Raw genomic sequence first — 16,743 nt, forward strand, 5'->3', positions numbered from 1 at the left:
CCACTATCGACACTCCTGAATATGGCGGCGGCGGCGGCAGCAGCAGCGGTGAGCGCGGTGGGGTCGATGCGGTTTCACTGCATGATATGCTGACAAAGCTGCGCAACGGGGGAAAGCTTCTGAAGGGGGGGATTCCTTTCGACATCCTGCCGCTTAGCGTGGGGGTGGATATCACCGAAAAGATGTGGCAAGACGGCGATGAGAGTGCACTTGTGGTTCTCTATGCACCGCAGGTATTCCCGCATTTCCACTACGAGCAGCTGCTGCCGCTGCTGGCGGAACTGAGCGCGACCGTCCACCGCCTGCGCAACGAGGCGGCCAAAAGGCGCGGCATAGGCAACATCAGCGGGGATGCTACTGTTGATGAATCTAATGACAACTACGCAACAGATAACGTGCGGGCTCCAGCGCAAAAAGACGATGGAGTGTTGCTGAATACACACGGATTCCGTGTACTCGTGGTGGACGCATCAGAGGCGGGGGATGAACTGCAGCAGCTGTGGGAGAAAAACTTGACGACACACAAAGGCAGGGCATCGCTAGAGTCTTCGCCCAATGATGGGGTTGCCCCACATCCACTCTTCCTTGTGGATGAAGAGGTCGATAGCAACACCAACGATGATGATGATGATGACGAGGGTGATGTTGCTGTGCCTGCTTTTTCAAAAACAAAGGTGGAATTGTTGCAGTTGCTCCTCTCGCCAAAGGGCCCGCGACGCCGCTCCTACCGCGTACACCCCAGTGTCCTGGAGAGGCTGCGCAGTAACGCAGAGACTGAGGAGAATAATGCACCAGCAACGCTACAGCTGCTGCGGGAGTTGCCTCCCGTACTGCTTTTCCCGGCGGCGGAGGCGCCAATGTTCCTTCCACAGACTCTACTGCGCTGCGGCAGCGCCGTGGAGTGCGGCCCGATAACACCCACTGCGCGTGCGGTGCTCCAGCACCAGCAACGCTGCGGCTGCATTGAACTCTCCACCCTTGTGCAGCCGTTGCTACAGTTCGTTCTTGACGAGCTACGGCAAACCACGGTGATGGAGCTCAACGCGCGGCGCCGCACGGCTGAGTTGAGGATACAGCGCCGCTGGTGGAAGCGTGTCAAAGTCCCAAACGGCGTGCGCTGCGGGGGATACAGCAAGGACGATGAGGCGGACGATGAGCTGTTTAACGCCCCTGTTGGCTACGCCGAGCTGAAGGGCAAGACCGACGACGAGGTCGACCGCATGTACTTGGGGCCTATGAAAGACAGGCTGCGAGTGCTGTATCGCCTACGCGACATGCCAGTGCTGCAGGAGGCACGAAAGGACGCCGCACTGGTTGCACGCGTGCGGCAGAAGCTGAGCGACATGCCAAAGCCGGGTGGTGCGGGCCCAACTATGTCGCCCGGCGACAATATCTTCGACGCCGAACAAGCACGGGAGAGGGAGAACTACATGCTTGTCGTGGAGTACCTCGGCGCCAACAGCAGGGTGGCGCTCGAGCTCTTAGACAAGGACCCGTGCCAGCACCCGCTGCGCCACCTCGAGGAGCGGATCAGAAAAATTGCGCTTGTGCTCAGCAGCATCCGCATAGAGGAGGGCCGCGGGACGGCGGCGGATCAGCGCGATGTGCGACTGCACGCCATGACGCGGGAGCACAAACGCCGACGGGCGCAGGCGGAGCGGTTCCTGCGGAACATGAAGGAAGAGCGGAGGCGGCGTGAGGAGGAGGAACAGCAGCAGCAGCGCCTCAGAGCAAGGGACCAAGAAGAGGAAAGAAGTAGAGCTGACTTGTGACACACCCACACACCCACACCCACATCTTTTGTCAAATAACGGTAACATCAAAGCCCAGCAATTCGGGCCTTGAAAAATATCTGACATGTTTTGGATTCTTCTGCAGCCGTGTGCGTGTGTACGTATGCATGCATGTATGCATGTATGCATGTATGTGTGCGTGTGTGCGTGTGTGGAGTCGAGACAGAGCCCCGCATCCGTTCTCTTTTGCTTTCTTCCTTCTTATTCATGAAACACTTGGAGGTGATCTGTTATAACAGCAAACATCACTTACCAATTCCTTACATTAATGCAGCGACATCCCCTTTCGCGGGTCTCCGTGCCTGCTGGGCCACTCCTGCTGCTGCTGCTGCTGCTTTTGCTGGTGTCAGGGNGTGGCACCACTGGAGCGTGGGGCGCGGCAGCTGGGGCGGAACACGAGGCTCCCATTGCCCGCCTGGAGGAAATGGTGCGATCGTCACTGGGTGAAAAACTGCCGCCATCCGTGTGGGAGGTGATGCGCTTCTTACCAGATCCCCAGCGCCTTGAGGAGTTGCTGATGGAGGCAAAACAAGAGTGGTGGTGTGTCGCCTTTGTGAACACCTCCTCCAGCAGCGCACGAGAGCGATCTGTTGAATTTATAAAAGAAGCACTTCTGCATGCTACCACCATGCTGCAACAGGAGCAGCAAAAGCAGCAAGAGGAGTCTCCTCCCAAAACCCCTCCCGCCGCGCGCGTGGCGGTGATGGACCTCGGCGAGGCAAGCACCTACTTTGATCTGTATCCCTTCGCACACGTCTTTGGCGGCGATGACGGCGCAGGCGACGTTGTCGCAAGTGCCCGCAGCGATGTGCTGGCGAACGTCGAGCGCATGGTGCGCGACGGCCGGGTGCTGCACGCGACACGAAAGGACCTTGAGGCTCCCGTCCTCCTCCTGTTCCGCCCAGGTGCCGTGGCCTATCTGCGCGAGGGGCGGCAGTGGACGGCGAGGCAGCTGGAGCAGCAGGAAAATCAAAAGCCACTGCGCATGATGGTGCACGCAACCCAGATGCAGCACTTCATCCAGGAGGTGCCGCAGCGGACCGTCACTGCACTTCAGAGTCTCGCACAGCACCTGCTGTCAGACTACAAACAGACTGCCGCAAAGAGAGCGGTCGCAGAAAAGACAGACGCGAGCAACGACAACAACCACAACCTTGACGAGAAGGACCCGGATCTGGGTATTCTGTCGGAGGATGAGGCGCGGCGACATCAGTCGCAGGTGCTCAGTGCGCTGCACAGAATACGCGAGCACCAAAAGGCGAGGCATGAGCATCCGCCTCAGAGTCCATACGGCATCGACTCGCTGAAGGGAGGTACAGTGCAGGAGCGGGCGCAAGAGCTGCTGCGCCGCATCAGGGCGTCCAATGACAAGCATGATGAGGTGGACAACGGGGGGGCTGACAAGGAGCGCAACGCGGAGGAGGCGGAGGCTGCGGCATCTCCCGTGGAGGACACCACTGTGGGGGGTGATCTGTAGGCAGAACTGCAGTTCTTAAAACGACAAAGCAAAGAGAAGAGAAAAAAAAACGTTGATTATTATTTTTACTACTGGTTGACTGATGGTGCGCATGTGTTTGCATCTCTCTCTAAATTCGAGGGTGTTTTGTTTGTTTGTTTGTGTTTTTGTTGTGGCCTTGCTGCTGCAAAGAGGTGTTTCGGAAACGACTCTGCTTGCCGGGGGCGCAGCCTTCTCCTGCTGGCCTCTCCGCCCGCACACCACTGTGGCGCAAGCCCCCCGCATGACGTCCCTTTCGCTTCTCTCTCCTTTCTCTGTCTCTCTCTCTCTTCGCTTCTCTCCCTCTTTGGACTGGCAGGATATCAAAAAAATATCCGCACTCCCCCCCCCCTCACCTGTGACGGGCAGTAGGAGCGGGGCGAGGGAAAAGAGCAGAGGAACCAGAAAAGGGAAAGGAACACCAAAGCCCAAGAGGGGGCGGGGGCAAGGCGCACCAACCAATCAACAAGCAAGTAAGCAACAGAAGACGAAGGCAGAGGGAGGGAGGACTCCACAGCGACTGAAGGTGCAGGCGGTGGATCCACCTTCCCTTCTTCTCACCGCCCCGCTCTGTGCCCCATTGCCAAACTGCCTGCAACACACACACACACACACACACACAAGGAGAGGGAGCGAGGGTGAGTGGCGCATACATACACAAACAAATACACACACACACACACACATACAGACAAAGTGTGACAGTTGCATCCCAGAAGCGGGGGAAGCGCAAGGGAAACAAGAAACAAACAAACAAAACAAGAAAGAAAGAGACAGAGTGACTTTTCTTATAGTAGTCTGAAGGCGTTACTACTTTAGGGTGACGGTGCGAAGAGGAAGGCAGGTAAGTGGGAGGGAAAGGGCAAGAAAAAAAAAAACGAGTACGTGAGTGTTTGAATCGAGCGTTTGTTTTCTTTTGCTTTCTTCGTCAATAATTTCTCAGCTTTGCTTTTTTTTTCGTTACCTGCCGTGCCTGCTGCTGCTGCTGCTGCTGGTCTCGATTTCAGTCAGTTGTATACTCTGTATAGACAACATTCGCCCTCCAAAAACTCCCCAACAACAACACCAAAACAAAACAACAACCTCGGCGCAGTACGTCACAGAACACCGCTGGGGAAATCAAAGCTGAAGCGGTACGATCTGTAAGGCGTTGCTACACGAACACATACACACAGACATATATATATATATATATAATGACGTTGGTGGACGGCACGTGTAGTGAGGAGGGGATGCAAACGGTGTTGGTCTCTGCTCTCTGCAGCGGCGCGTTCGCGCTGCCGGCGTGGCTGCTTCTGGCCCTGGGTGGCCTCTTCACTGGGGTGTTTCTCTTCCTGCCGTGGTCTGCGAGCCCCGCACATATTGCATTTATAGTTGTATCCGTTCTGATTGGCTTCGCCTTCGCGGTGCTACATTGGCGATTGTCCCCGAGACGGGTGACACCATCAGTGCATGATAGAGACGTTATGGACCCCGGTCTGGACAGCAGCGTTGCCCACCTCCCACAGCACCTTCCGCTCACTAGAGACCCTGATGATTCCTGCTTTCCTGTTTCGCCTTGGACCAAGCGGTGCCGTAATGTGCTACCTGTTCTAGAGCTGTTGATATTAGGCATTCTCGTGCTCGTTTCTCCGCACGTGATGAGTGGTGACACGACTGGAGGAGTGATCACCGTGGCGGTGCGTGCCGACAGTGTTTCCAGTGAGCTCGTGTACCCAGTAGAAATTGCATGGAAGGTATGCTTCCTGCATCTATGGTTTTTGCTAACCTTTAGTGTCTCCTTTGCGGCGGACCTTGTCACAGGCTTGTTGCACTTTGCAGTGCTGATGGCACATTATCAAAACTTGGGCGGTGTTACGATGATGGTGTCGGCAATGTGGCTTGCACTGCCTGTTCTTTGCATCGCCTGCGTCGCCGCACAGCATCAGAGACGACTGCAGTGCCAGCGACACAGGGATGCCGATATGTGGCAGGTAGGCGGCGACGCGCCTATTCGATGCAACGGCTACCGCAACGCTGCAAACATGCTTGACGACATTGAATGCCTCTCTCCACCTGGAGACATTGCTCTGCAACAGCGCACCACAACCTTGTTGGACCGGCATACGATGAAGTCTCCGTCCTCCCTGGAGGGACATAATTACTTCGCGACCGTGCCAACATCTGTGATCGCGCGCCGTTGGCGAAAACAGTTTGCTGGAAAGGACACTCAACGTACTGAGCCACTCGTATCGGATGTGCTGCAAAATAAAAGGACAATAAGTCCTTTCTCGGACGACCTTCGGGCACCGTATCTTCTTATAAACTCGGGTAGTAACATAATCGTGAGTGCTAGTGTGAGTTTTGCGGCGCGTGTGCGCATCGCCGTCGAGAACCTCGTAGGCCGTCCGTTGACTGCTATTCTGAAGGAACTCGAGGTAGAAAATGTGAGTGGGCTGATGGAAGTTATTCGCTCGGTCGTTCATCCTGCTGGTAATGACGGTCTGGGGGGGACTGAGAGGGGCCCACGGGGCAGGAGAGAAGCGCGTCGCTCCGCGTCACCGGAATTGTCACTAGATGCGGGGGCAATATTAGAAGGAGACGGAGGTGATTACTCAACGGTACAGGGTCGTGCTTCACTGTCACGCATGGGTGATGATAATGTGAGTCGTGTTGTTCTGCGTGGTCGATGTCCACGCGATGCTCAAGATTTGCAACCTGTGGGAGATGCCCTCCCTGCTGCACGGGGATGTCGAAGTGGTAGTCGCAACAGTTCCCCTGCGCCAGAACTGGACGCCACGCGATCAGCTCTCTTCTCCATCACATTGGATGTGTGGATGGAGTGGCGGCGTGGCTCCACTGATTCATTTATTGTTCTCCGCCAGCCACGCTTACACTGCGCACTTGACTGGACGCCACTTTCGTGTTTCCTTGCCCAACCCATGACAGGGCAAGTGCTGTACTGGAATCCTGCAGCAGAGCAGCAGACTGGACTGTTGGCGTACGACATGATAGGCTGGCCAGTGCACGCTTCCCCTCTTCCCGGCACGTCGGAAGCGCAGAGTGACTATGATCACAACATCCACTGCGATGGGACACGCGACGCAGAATGGTTAGAGCAACGGAGAGGGCGGTGGTCGCGGCTGGAGTCGCCATTGCGGGCATTGGTGCACATCCCGTCCTCTGTGGCGGCTCCACTGGTGGTGACGCTGCAGCCTCTCACTGGCGAGTTCATGGACGACGAAGGCGCCGCGTTGGACGGTGACGTGGCAGGCCTTATGTGGCCGCCGCGACACTACACGAAGGCGGAGGTGCTCGTTTCGGAGGGACGCCGGGCGGCGAGCTATCCACCCGAGGCGAGGGAGTACCGTCTTGGGGGTAACGTGACGCCAATTAAGATGCATTGTGTATTGGGTGACTCTCCTCCAACACACTCCAGTGACGTCAATGGAATACGGTCGGTGACGGCGTGGAATTTCGGCTCTTTGGTGGCCAACAGAAGCGATGCGGGTGCGTGGCCCATCGCGGGTGTCCCTTTGTTGTTTGTTATACAAGATGAGATGCACTCATCACCCAGTTCCACCTCCAATCACCATGTGGCGCAACTGCAAAACTCTATGCATGCCATTAGCGAGTTTCTGCAGAAATATCGAGACACCCTGGGTGATGATTTCTTTGTTGGGGCGAAACCAGACTCTTCTTCAACGAAGTTGAACGGGGAGGTGACTTCCTCTAACACCGCCGGACAGCTGCAAAAATTGAAAGAGGCTATGAACCAGGTGGCACAGGCGATTGACGTCATTCAAGAGGCACAGGGGACATCGGCACCAAGCAGAAAAAGCAATGAAGCTAAAACCAACGATGATATTGACGGCAACACTAATAATAATAATGCTGCTGCTGCTGCTGATGATGATGATGATAATGCCGGTGACGATGAGGTATTCAGAGCTGCAGTGGATGGTAGGTCAAAAGTGCCGCCAACGTCGGGGGTGCCCGCGCTGGGGCTGACGCCTACACCGCAGTCAGCGCAAACATCCCATCTCACCAGCAAACGTCCGTCACCACTGCTTGTTGATAACCCCGGCGTTGCAAGCAGAGAGGAAGAGGTGAAAGAGCACGCACTCATCAATGATGGTGGTGTTGGTGGTGTCAATGACGAGGATAGGGAGCGAGGTAGTAAGGCCCGTGGACCAAGTGGCAGTGGTGGTGGTGGTCTTGCTGGCAGTAGCAACACAAGTCACCTGCGCAAGACGGGCACCCCATCGGGTGGCCGTAGCCGAAGCATGACAAAGAACACGTCGGCGCCGCGGCTCATCAGTCCGTTGCCGATGGAACACTCGAATATGAAAACGAACGATGAGGTGAACGTGATTGACGAGACAGTGATGCAAGAGGAAAATGCTTCTGGGGACCCTGCGTGCTCGGCTCACCACCACACGCATAATTCTCCACGTCTACAGCAACCTGCAGCGAGTATTATTGCGACGCTTTCTGCAGCAAACTCAGCTGCGCCCAGTGACTTTGTTGCTTCCCCAACTGTCAACAACAGTCTCAACAACGAGGAGCCACCGATATGGGCGATGCTTCGGAGTAGTGACGAGGCGACCATTCCATCGTGTTTCATTCGCGTGGCTTCTGGTGAGGCATTCCGCTTCGGTCGCAGCAGTAAGTGCCACGCCACAACATCCGATACATTTGTGAGTAGTATTCAATTCACTATTGTGCGACAACCAGGCCCACAGCCGCAGTTCGTGCAGCCTAGCATCCGCCAATATCGTAGTAATGGCAGCCCTTCTAGCGGTCATCGCCAGACATCAAGCCTCTCAAGCCCGTGCCATCCTCCCATCGCATCTGGAAACTGGATTGTCCTGCTTCACGACAACAGCGCCAACGGCACGTACGTGAACGTAAAGAAGGTCAACAAGGGAAAATCATGCGCGCTGCGTGACCATGACCTCATCACGTTTCGTCTGAGTTCTTCTCGGTTCTTCTTGGGTTTCCAGTTTTTGTTGACGGATGAACGAGGGGTGCCACTGCGAGAAGCGGAGTCGGCTGTCACACCAACACTCTCTCGCATGGACTCTACAGGTATGTCAAGACGTGGCACGCCATATCTACATCAGCGCAACTCCTCCGATAACGGGAGTATTGCCGCGGCTAGCGGCAGCCAGGTGAGCGGAGCAGCGCATAACACCAATAACAACACCAGTGTTGGTAGTAGCCGACGTGTTGGAACGAACATGAGGAGCCGCAGCGGTCGACCCGGCGGTGGTACACACCACCGTGAGACCATTGAGTGGAAAATTGGTGAGGAAATGCTTGGCAAGGGTGGAAACGCCGAGGTATATCTTGGTATCAACCTGACGAATGGAAAACTCATCGCCGTGAAACGGGTTCTTCTTCCCACTGGGGCAACCGGTGACCCAGCCAGCAAGGACGTGCTGCAGCAGTACAGAAGCCTACAAGAAGAGATTAATGTACTCTCAAAGGCTGTGCATCCGAACATTGTGCAGTACTTCGGATCTTCGCAAAACCAGAAATACTTCAATATTCTCCTTGAGTTCGTCCCTGGTGGATCTCTGCGACACTTACTGGACAACTTCGGTGCGCTTGGCCCAGGAGTTATTTGCTCTTATTTGCGACAAACACTAGAGGGCCTTCGTTATCTGCATCAACATAACATTGTTCACTCCGATGTGAAGGCGGCGAACATTCTTATTACCGACAAGGGTCGCGTCAAACTGTCAGACTTTGGTACCGCTAAGCTGCTGAACCGAGGACACAGCCAGTCAGTGGACCGTGCTGGCAAGGCAGAGGCACCTAGCAACTGTGATGCAGCTACGTATCGCCTTGCGGGCACACTGAGGTGGATGGCTCCAGAATTGTTCCGAGGCGACGGCAACGTTGGGCCTACAAAAGCCAGTGACATGTGGTCTGTAGGATGTGCAGTGATAGAGATGCTCTCATCTGAAGGCCCCTGGTACGAATACGAGTTCGAAAGCGAAGAGCAGATTATAAATCTTCTAAAGTACGCAACTGAACCACCAGAGGTACCTGAATGCCCTGAGCTACCGGAGTTAACGGCCATCGCAAAGCGATGCCTAACACTCATGCCGGAGGCGCGTCCCACATGCGAGGAACTCCTGCAGATGGTGGCGGAAGCGGCAGAACGGTTTCACCAACAGCAGGAGATAAAGTCACCATTGCAACGTGGTGCCTCCCTTTCCCCACAGCCAACTGCTCCGCAGCCATCTGTCACTGCCATGAGTGGTGAGGCTAGCGATTCTATTAAGAAGGAGGCTTAAGCAATGCCACAGCATGACGGTTCTCAGTGAGGTTGGTTGGTTGTTCGAGCAGAGAATCATGCCGAAGAAAAGAATACGGGAAGGAGGACGAGGGAAGTCCGATATTGCAATCCGGCCAAGAAGGGTCATGTGCACCCCCCCCCCCCCCCCCCCCCNCCCCCCCCCCCCCACCACCACCAAACAAAGCAAAACAAAAGCCATAACAAGAACAACAACATTCACTTTTCAAACGACTATTGAGCGTGGGCACCGAGCGGCTAGTCAGACAATAAAATACAACTAAACAAAAGAAAACAAGGGCGAGGAGACAATAAGTACACAATATGCCCAATGGGATTAAAAAAAACACAGACAAAAAAGCATCTGCTTATGACAGACAAAATGCTATTTTGCTGTATATTTCTTTTTTTTTCTGAGTTGACACATAAAGAGTTTGAACTCATCGTTCAACGAATTTACCCATAGTTATAAGCACATACAAATATATATATATATATATATATATTCGTCTAGGTATCTGTACTATTTCAGCTGTAATAGATCTGTAGGTGTGGATATATCACGTACTACTACACTCCGGTGTTGATGACAGTGCGCTCGAATGATGACGATGCGCCCAAATGCCATTCAGGCCCATCGTCCACGCCAGCATCTGCGCCCTTCCCGTTTGAGAGTGTAGTGCCTCCACCACCATCTACTTTTCTTGGCAACTTTGTTGCCGTAGCAGTAACAGTTGGACAATACGTTTCCCTGTGCGTCTTCTTCTTCTTCACATGGCCGGTGCTGCTTCCTTTACACTGGCTGCTGGTGGTGTTGGACCGGCATAACCGGCGGAGGGTTATGCAGCACCAGCAGCAGTGGCCATTCCAGAGCGTGCCACACGTACGCCCGATTCGTGTCCCCGCGTCAAGAGATTTCCCTCTTGAGAATTGGCATCTGCGCTGCGAGGATGGTCGTCAACGCTGGCACTACGGTGAACTGTTGAACGAGGAGGAGGGCAACAAACTCGGCAAGACGCAAGCCGCAGGGCTGGAGTACATTCCATCCAGTGATATTCCCATGATTGGGGCTCACTATGAACAGGCGGAGGCGGCAGTAGCCACACCAACGAAAGAGCTGGACATGCGTTTTATCAAGGCGGAGCGGCGCCGCTTTCTGGAGCAGTACCAGCTCGGTCTCATGGGTACCGCACCCGTGAAACGGCGCCAAACGCCGGAGGATGCTATGCGGGACGGGGTTAAGTTTCTGCTTCGGCTGCAGGACCCGTATTCGGGTCATTGGCCGAACGATTACAGCGGCCCTTTGTTCCTCGCCCCTGGAGTCATTTTCGTGAAATTTATTATTGCAGGTGGAGATATCAAAAAGATGTTTCCACCACACAGTGATCACCGGCACAAGGATGATAGACCGTGCCGCTGTGGGGATGCAGAACGTTTAGAGCTGATACGATACTTGCGCAATTACATGAACACGGATGGCGGTTTTGGTCAGCACACAGAGGGCCACAGCACAATGCTTGGTACTGTGCTGAACTACGTGGCACTTCGTTTCATGGGGGTGCCAGCTGATGATGCAGACATTATTCGTGCGCGTTCGTGGATACACAGCCATGGTGGAGCGGTTTCCATCCCAACATGGGGCAAAGTATGGCTCTGCATTGTGGGTTTGTATAGCTGGGATGGTATTAATCCCGTGCCCCCAGAGATGTCGCTTCTGCCTGAGTGGATGCCGTTTTCACAAGGCCGGCTGTGGTGCCACAGCCGTGTCGTCTCTGTGCCGTTTTCATATTTGTACGGTATGCGATGGATGCCACCACCTCACGCAGTATTGGAGAGCCTGCGACAGGAGTTATACACTGAACCGTACAGCCGGATTCAGTGGGATCAGCACCGCAATAACATCTGTGTCAAGGACTGCTATACACCACTTTCACCACTCTACTTGCTTCTGACAAAAATGCTTTTGTTCTACGAGCGGTGGCACATCAAAAGTCTCCGCAAGCGCGCAATGGAGGTGGCATGGACGCACATCGCATACGATGATGAGAACACACACTTCATATGTCTCGGTCCAGTGAACAAAGCGCTGGATATGCTCGTTACGTGGATACGTGAGGGCGAAAACAGTGGGCGCTACAAGAACCACGTTGATCGCGTAGATGATTACTTCTTCATGGGGCCAGAAGGCATGCGTATGAGCGGCTACAACGGATCGCAGTTGTGGGACACATCATTTGCTGTTCAGGCCATCTGCGCCTGCAATATGGAGCTCCTGTATCCACAGGAAACAGCTCTAGCTCACCATTACGTGGATGTTGCACAGGTTCGAGAAGATCCTGAGGCGGCCGCGCACTTCTACCGTCACCGCACCAAAGGCGCATGGAACTTTAGCACTGGCCCGCAGTCATGGCAGGTGTCAGACTGCACCGCGGAGGGCCTTCGTGTGGTGCTGCTGCTACGTCACAAGCCGTTTTTAGTTACCCGCATCCGCGACGCCGTGGATGAGATATTGTCGTTGCGCAACAGAGGCGGTGGGTGGGCCTCGTACGAGCCCACGCGTGCACCACTTTACGTGGAGCTTCTAAACTGTGCCGACCTATTCAAGAACGTGATGACGGATTACTGCTACGCCGAGTGCAGCAGTAGCTGCATCCACACCTTGTCCCTCTTTCGCGAACACTACCCGAATTATCGTCGGGCCGAAGTGAACACCGCCATTCGCGAGGGTGTGCAGTGCGTCCTGTCGCTGCAGTGCCCAGACGGCGCGTTTTACGGAAGCTGGGCCGTTTGCTTCACGTACGCTGCGTGGCTAGTCGCTAGTGCCTTGTATGTGTCCCACGAGATTGCCGACATGGCGAACCATCCCGCCTGCCTGCGCTTGATTGACTTCCTACTGGCGCGGCAGAACGCCGATGGCGGGTGGGGTGAAGACGTCACCGCCTGCGCGCGTGGTGTGTGGGTCGACAACCCGAACGGCAGCCAAGTCGTGAACACCGCGTGGGCCGTCATGGCCATCATGGCGGCGGCCGGCGACAGTGCCCGGAGCAAGCCGAAGCGACGTGAACAGATTGGCGTCGCAGTGGAGCGCGGCATCCGCCTGCTCATGTCACGACAATTGGCGAGCGGGGACTGGGCGCAGGAGCGCATCAGCGGCGTGTTCAACGGCAATAACCCGATCCACTACCCAGGGTACAAGAACAGCATGCCGGTATGGGCGCTCGGCACGTACAACAGCTGGAAGAGAAGCTACACAATGGCGCGGTACCGCTGAGTCCGCTGCGAAACGTCTGCTCGTGTGAGAGATCGAGGCTCTCTCTCTCTTTCTCTCTGCGCGTGTGTGTGAGTGTGAGTGCGGGAGGGGGTGCCAAGGCGGGCTGGTAAGAGGAACACAAGGAAGGACGAGGGAATGACAGCTAGACGGGGAACACAACGGCAAAGTACGAAAAGTAAACAAACAAGCCAGCGTGCGCTTTCGAGGTGGTAGTGGCAACAAATTTTTTCTACAAAAAAAAATTCGTTTGTTGTTGTGACTCGCTTTGGTCTCCTCTTGCTGCTGCCTCTCCTCGCGTCTCCTGTCTCACGAACCGGGCGAGTGAGGAGGAGAGGAGGTGGGGGGAGGTACCAACAGAGAATGGTGCCGGCGTCACATCACACATCGCTGGACTTGTGATGTGATTGCGATGAGGCGTGCTCTGTGTGCTTGGCTCGCATCTTCACTCATGTGCCTCTGCGTGTGAGGCCGATGCATACGTCTGGGCGTGTCTGCGTGGCCCATTAGCCGCCGCCGCCGCAGCAGCAGCAGCAGCAGCAGCAAGAGCAACAACAACAACATCAGGGAGATGGGGTTATTTTCGGAGAGTTGTGCGAACGTTTTCAAAAAAAAAAAAAATAAATAAACGGTCACACCTCCAACAGCGGGCGGGCAGGAGGAAGAATGAAGGACGCGGTGCAGGGGCTGCTGCCGCAGACCCTCAGCAGAAGCGGGGGGCGACGCTGTAGATGCAGATGGGAGCGGCGTGATGACAATAAAATCAAAAGGAACGAAATAGAACAAGACAAAACAAAAAAAAACGAAGAAACAAAAAACAAAACGAAACACGAAGCAATCACACCACGCAAGTATGGGTTCGGGTGGGAGTGCATATGCCATCGGTCCAAACAAACAAAAAAAGGCTAAGGAAGCATGACGAAAGGAACATGCATCCACAGTTCGACACACAGAGAAAGCCAGGCCGAAGAAAAAGGCGAAGAAAAAATGAAAAAAAAAAAGAAAGAACTGAGGGTGTGATGAACTTAAGGGCCCATAGATTTGTTGCTTCGGACGCGATGTGCCGCTCGCGCTTGCTGTGTGCATGTGTGCTTCATTCCTACTGTCGGGTGTGGCCGTTGCGGCGTAAAGCGAGGGAAGGGAGAGAAAGCAGCGGCGAGTAATTCCACACTCACTCTCACACACGCACATGTATGCATTTATGCCTGGCGTAACATTACAAAGACATTGATGCTTCGCTCCTCCCCTCTCAAATGATTGCACTAACATATATTAGGAAAGGGGACGCGCACGCCCTCTTAAAAAAAAAAAGCTGCGTTTTTTTTTTTTGCAAAGAGATAACACCTCTTTTAACCCGCTTAGGTGTGTAAGGTGCGGTAAGTACGCTCCACCGCCATAAGCCAGAAGAGGTTGACGAAAACACAAGCACTCCAGAAGAGAAAATCACATAGCAGGCCGGTCCGTTCGTGCCTACACTGAACAAGCATAAGCCATGGGCTGCTCGAGTTCAACGAGTGGGCGGACAAAGAATAGCATGGATGGTAGTCTAAAGGACAGTGAACTGAGGGCGACCGACAGTACCAGCGGCACGGGCCAAGCAACTGAGTCTGCTGGTGCTACTAATACTCCACCGGCTACTGCTACTACTCCTGAAGCTGCAATCGTGTCGAGCAACTCACACAACACCTCCGCCACCCCTGCGCGGGATAGTGTTGGTCGCCGCAGCGGTGGTGCGGGCGCCGCCGCCGCTGCAGCCTTTGAGCAGGTCGCGTCTGAGGAACGGAGGAGCAACGCGGGTGCCAACACACCGGCGGCGGTGCCACCAACTCCCATGTCTTTGCTGGACACCCCTCTAATGGCGAATCGGCAGGCTGAGAGACGCCCGTTGTACCGATCCTCTGGCTCCGCAAGAGTGACACCTCTGCATGCTGTTGAGGTGCGTGACTTTCGGCCGTCGACCACGCCGCTAGAAACACCACTTCGATCACAGGAGCGTGGTCGAACAAGGCGCGGCCCTGCCTCACCGCTGCCGGCTCTACACGCCATTGAGGCGCGCAACTCCCGACGATCACCCACCCCAGTGAAACCGGTTCTGCAGGCCTTTGAGGAGCGTGAGACGTGGCGTTCGCCGATACGGCCACCGGAGACTCTCTACGCTATCGAGTGCTGCGAAACGAGAAAGCTCCCCACCCCACGACCGGTGCCGCTTCGCGCCACGGAGTTTCGCAACACGGTGCGGCCTTCTGCACAATGGCCTTCGACTCTGTCTGATTCTGCTGCTCCTATCGTGACCGTTAGCAGTGAATCTGAAGCGGCCGCGTTGGTCTCCCGCACAGAATCGTCGAGGACGACATCATTACAGGCAGTCTCATCGATGCAGCCCTCTACAGCCTCAGGTGGCGTGTCAACGAAAGGAAACGGCAACCCGCCATCAATACTAAAGAAGAGCTCATCGTACTCCCCGCGTAGGGACTCCATTGTTGCGGTGGAAACGCATCCAGGGCGTTCTGATTTGCCCGAGAAAACGCCTTTATCAGCGGTGAGTGGGACAGGAGTAAGGGGAGCAGTGGAAGACTCGGAAGGGTGGCCTGTATACGAATCCCACGCCGCTCGGATGGCTCATAGCATGCCATTCCCGAGTGCACTGCCATACAGGGAAGACGCAATGCTGGAGCCTGTGAGGCCGAGGTCCAAGATGGATCCACTGGCGGATTCGGGTGGGTTGATGCCTCTAGATATGCGTGGAGCAGAGTTAGGACCAAACTATGATAGAAACAAGAGGAATGACGAGGGGCGACTAAAAGAACAACAACGCGCGATGATGGCGTCTGAAGCCGCTGATTGGCAGATGACGCATTCGTCAATAGAAGAAAGCACGGGGTGGGATGTATTACGTCACATTCGCTTCGTGCTGCAGATGCGCAATGTGATGGCTTCGTAACAGAGAAAGGAACTGGTTCCGATAATCTGAAGGGTCGCATAAGAAGGAAGGGTGAGAAACAAGAGAAGAAAAATGGGTCAATTATCCTCCGTGTTAAGAGCGAGAAATGTACAGAATGGAAAAAAAAGACGAAATACGCTCCAATTACCACCACCACAACTACAACTGCTACTGCTACTACTATTCTCATTACCACTTGTATCAACAACAGAAAACAGTGACAGTACCAACAAGAACGAGAGAGAGCACATACAAGGACGACCGAACCAATGCATTGATTATGTTGCGTTTCATGCCTTATTGGAGTCTTTGTGCCCGCTTTGCTTGATTGATTGTTTGATTGCTTTTGCCGTCACTGTTCCTTCCCGCGTATATATATATATATATATACATAGATATATACATGTATATATGTATACAAATATCTTTCTTGCTGATGTGTACACACCACAGTGCCAGCTTTCTCAGGTGAAGGTAAGTGCAAAGAGGGATGGGGTGTGGGGTGGGGGGCATGAGGGACGAGCTGGCTTGCTTTCCTCATTGGCAGTAGTATCGCTGCTTCGTGTGTCTGTGTTCACAGACGCGTGGGGGAGTAACACAACGCTTCGCGAGTGTGTCTGTGAGAGCATAGAGGTGAATGGTGGTGCCGGTGCCTTTACCCACGCGCAAAGGGCTTCCACCGTGTTATTATTGTCCCCATCCCCATCACTCGCTGGCTGTGTGTGCGCTTTCTCTCTATATTCTATCCCTGTTACATGCGCTTTGATGTGGGATGTGCCCGGCACACAAGTGCAGACAAATAAGCGCATGCACTCATACACACACACTTACGCATATAATCACACCCACTCCCTGTGTGTTTGTGTGTGTGTGTGTAGGCATCTATGCGGACATGCCTGCTGTGTGCTCCACTGTGTCTTTCCCCCTCGCTCTCTGCCATATATATATACATACATACAT

At 54.5% G+C, this 16,743-nt stretch overlaps 5 protein-coding genes across 5 annotated transcripts; all 5 read left to right on the plus strand.

The window, feature by feature from the left end:
- Positions 1-86: 86 nt before the first annotated feature.
- DQ04_02331020 (hypothetical protein) lies at positions 87-1,772 on the plus strand (the record flags this gene model as incomplete). Its single annotated transcript, XM_009311761.1, has 1 exon — positions 87-1,772. The coding sequence occupies one exon, from the start codon at positions 87-89 to the stop codon at positions 1,770-1,772; it is 1,686 nt and encodes a 561-aa protein (XP_009310036.1).
- Positions 1,773-2,061: 289 nt separating this feature from the next.
- DQ04_02331030 (hypothetical protein) lies at positions 2,062-3,270 on the plus strand (the record flags this gene model as incomplete). Its single annotated transcript, XM_009311762.1, has 1 exon — positions 2,062-3,270. One exon carries the CDS (start codon positions 2,062-2,064, stop codon positions 3,268-3,270), a length of 1,209 nt encoding a protein of 402 aa, XP_009310037.1.
- A 1,250-nt stretch (positions 3,271-4,520) lies between these two features.
- Positions 4,521-9,575, plus strand: DQ04_02331040 (putative protein kinase; the record flags this gene model as incomplete). The annotated part of the gene is made up of 1 exon (XM_009311763.1): positions 4,521-9,575. The coding sequence occupies one exon, from the start codon at positions 4,521-4,523 to the stop codon at positions 9,573-9,575; it is 5,055 nt and encodes a 1,684-aa protein (XP_009310038.1).
- Positions 9,576-10,160: 585 nt separating this feature from the next.
- On the plus strand, positions 10,161-12,845 carry DQ04_02331050 (lanosterol synthase; the record flags this gene model as incomplete). The annotated part of the gene is made up of 1 exon (XM_009311764.1): positions 10,161-12,845. One exon carries the CDS (start codon positions 10,161-10,163, stop codon positions 12,843-12,845), a length of 2,685 nt encoding a protein of 894 aa, XP_009310039.1.
- A 1,489-nt stretch (positions 12,846-14,334) lies between these two features.
- DQ04_02331060 (hypothetical protein) lies at positions 14,335-15,783 on the plus strand (the record flags this gene model as incomplete). Its single annotated transcript, XM_009311765.1, has 1 exon — positions 14,335-15,783. One exon carries the CDS (start codon positions 14,335-14,337, stop codon positions 15,781-15,783), a length of 1,449 nt encoding a protein of 482 aa, XP_009310040.1.
- Positions 15,784-16,743: the final 960 nt, after the last annotated feature.

Source organism: Trypanosoma grayi, assembly GCF_000691245.1.
Source record: "Trypanosoma grayi strain ANR4 Tgr_233_V1, whole genome shotgun sequence".
Classification (NCBI taxonomy): Eukaryota; Euglenozoa; class Kinetoplastea; order Trypanosomatida; family Trypanosomatidae; genus Trypanosoma; species Trypanosoma grayi.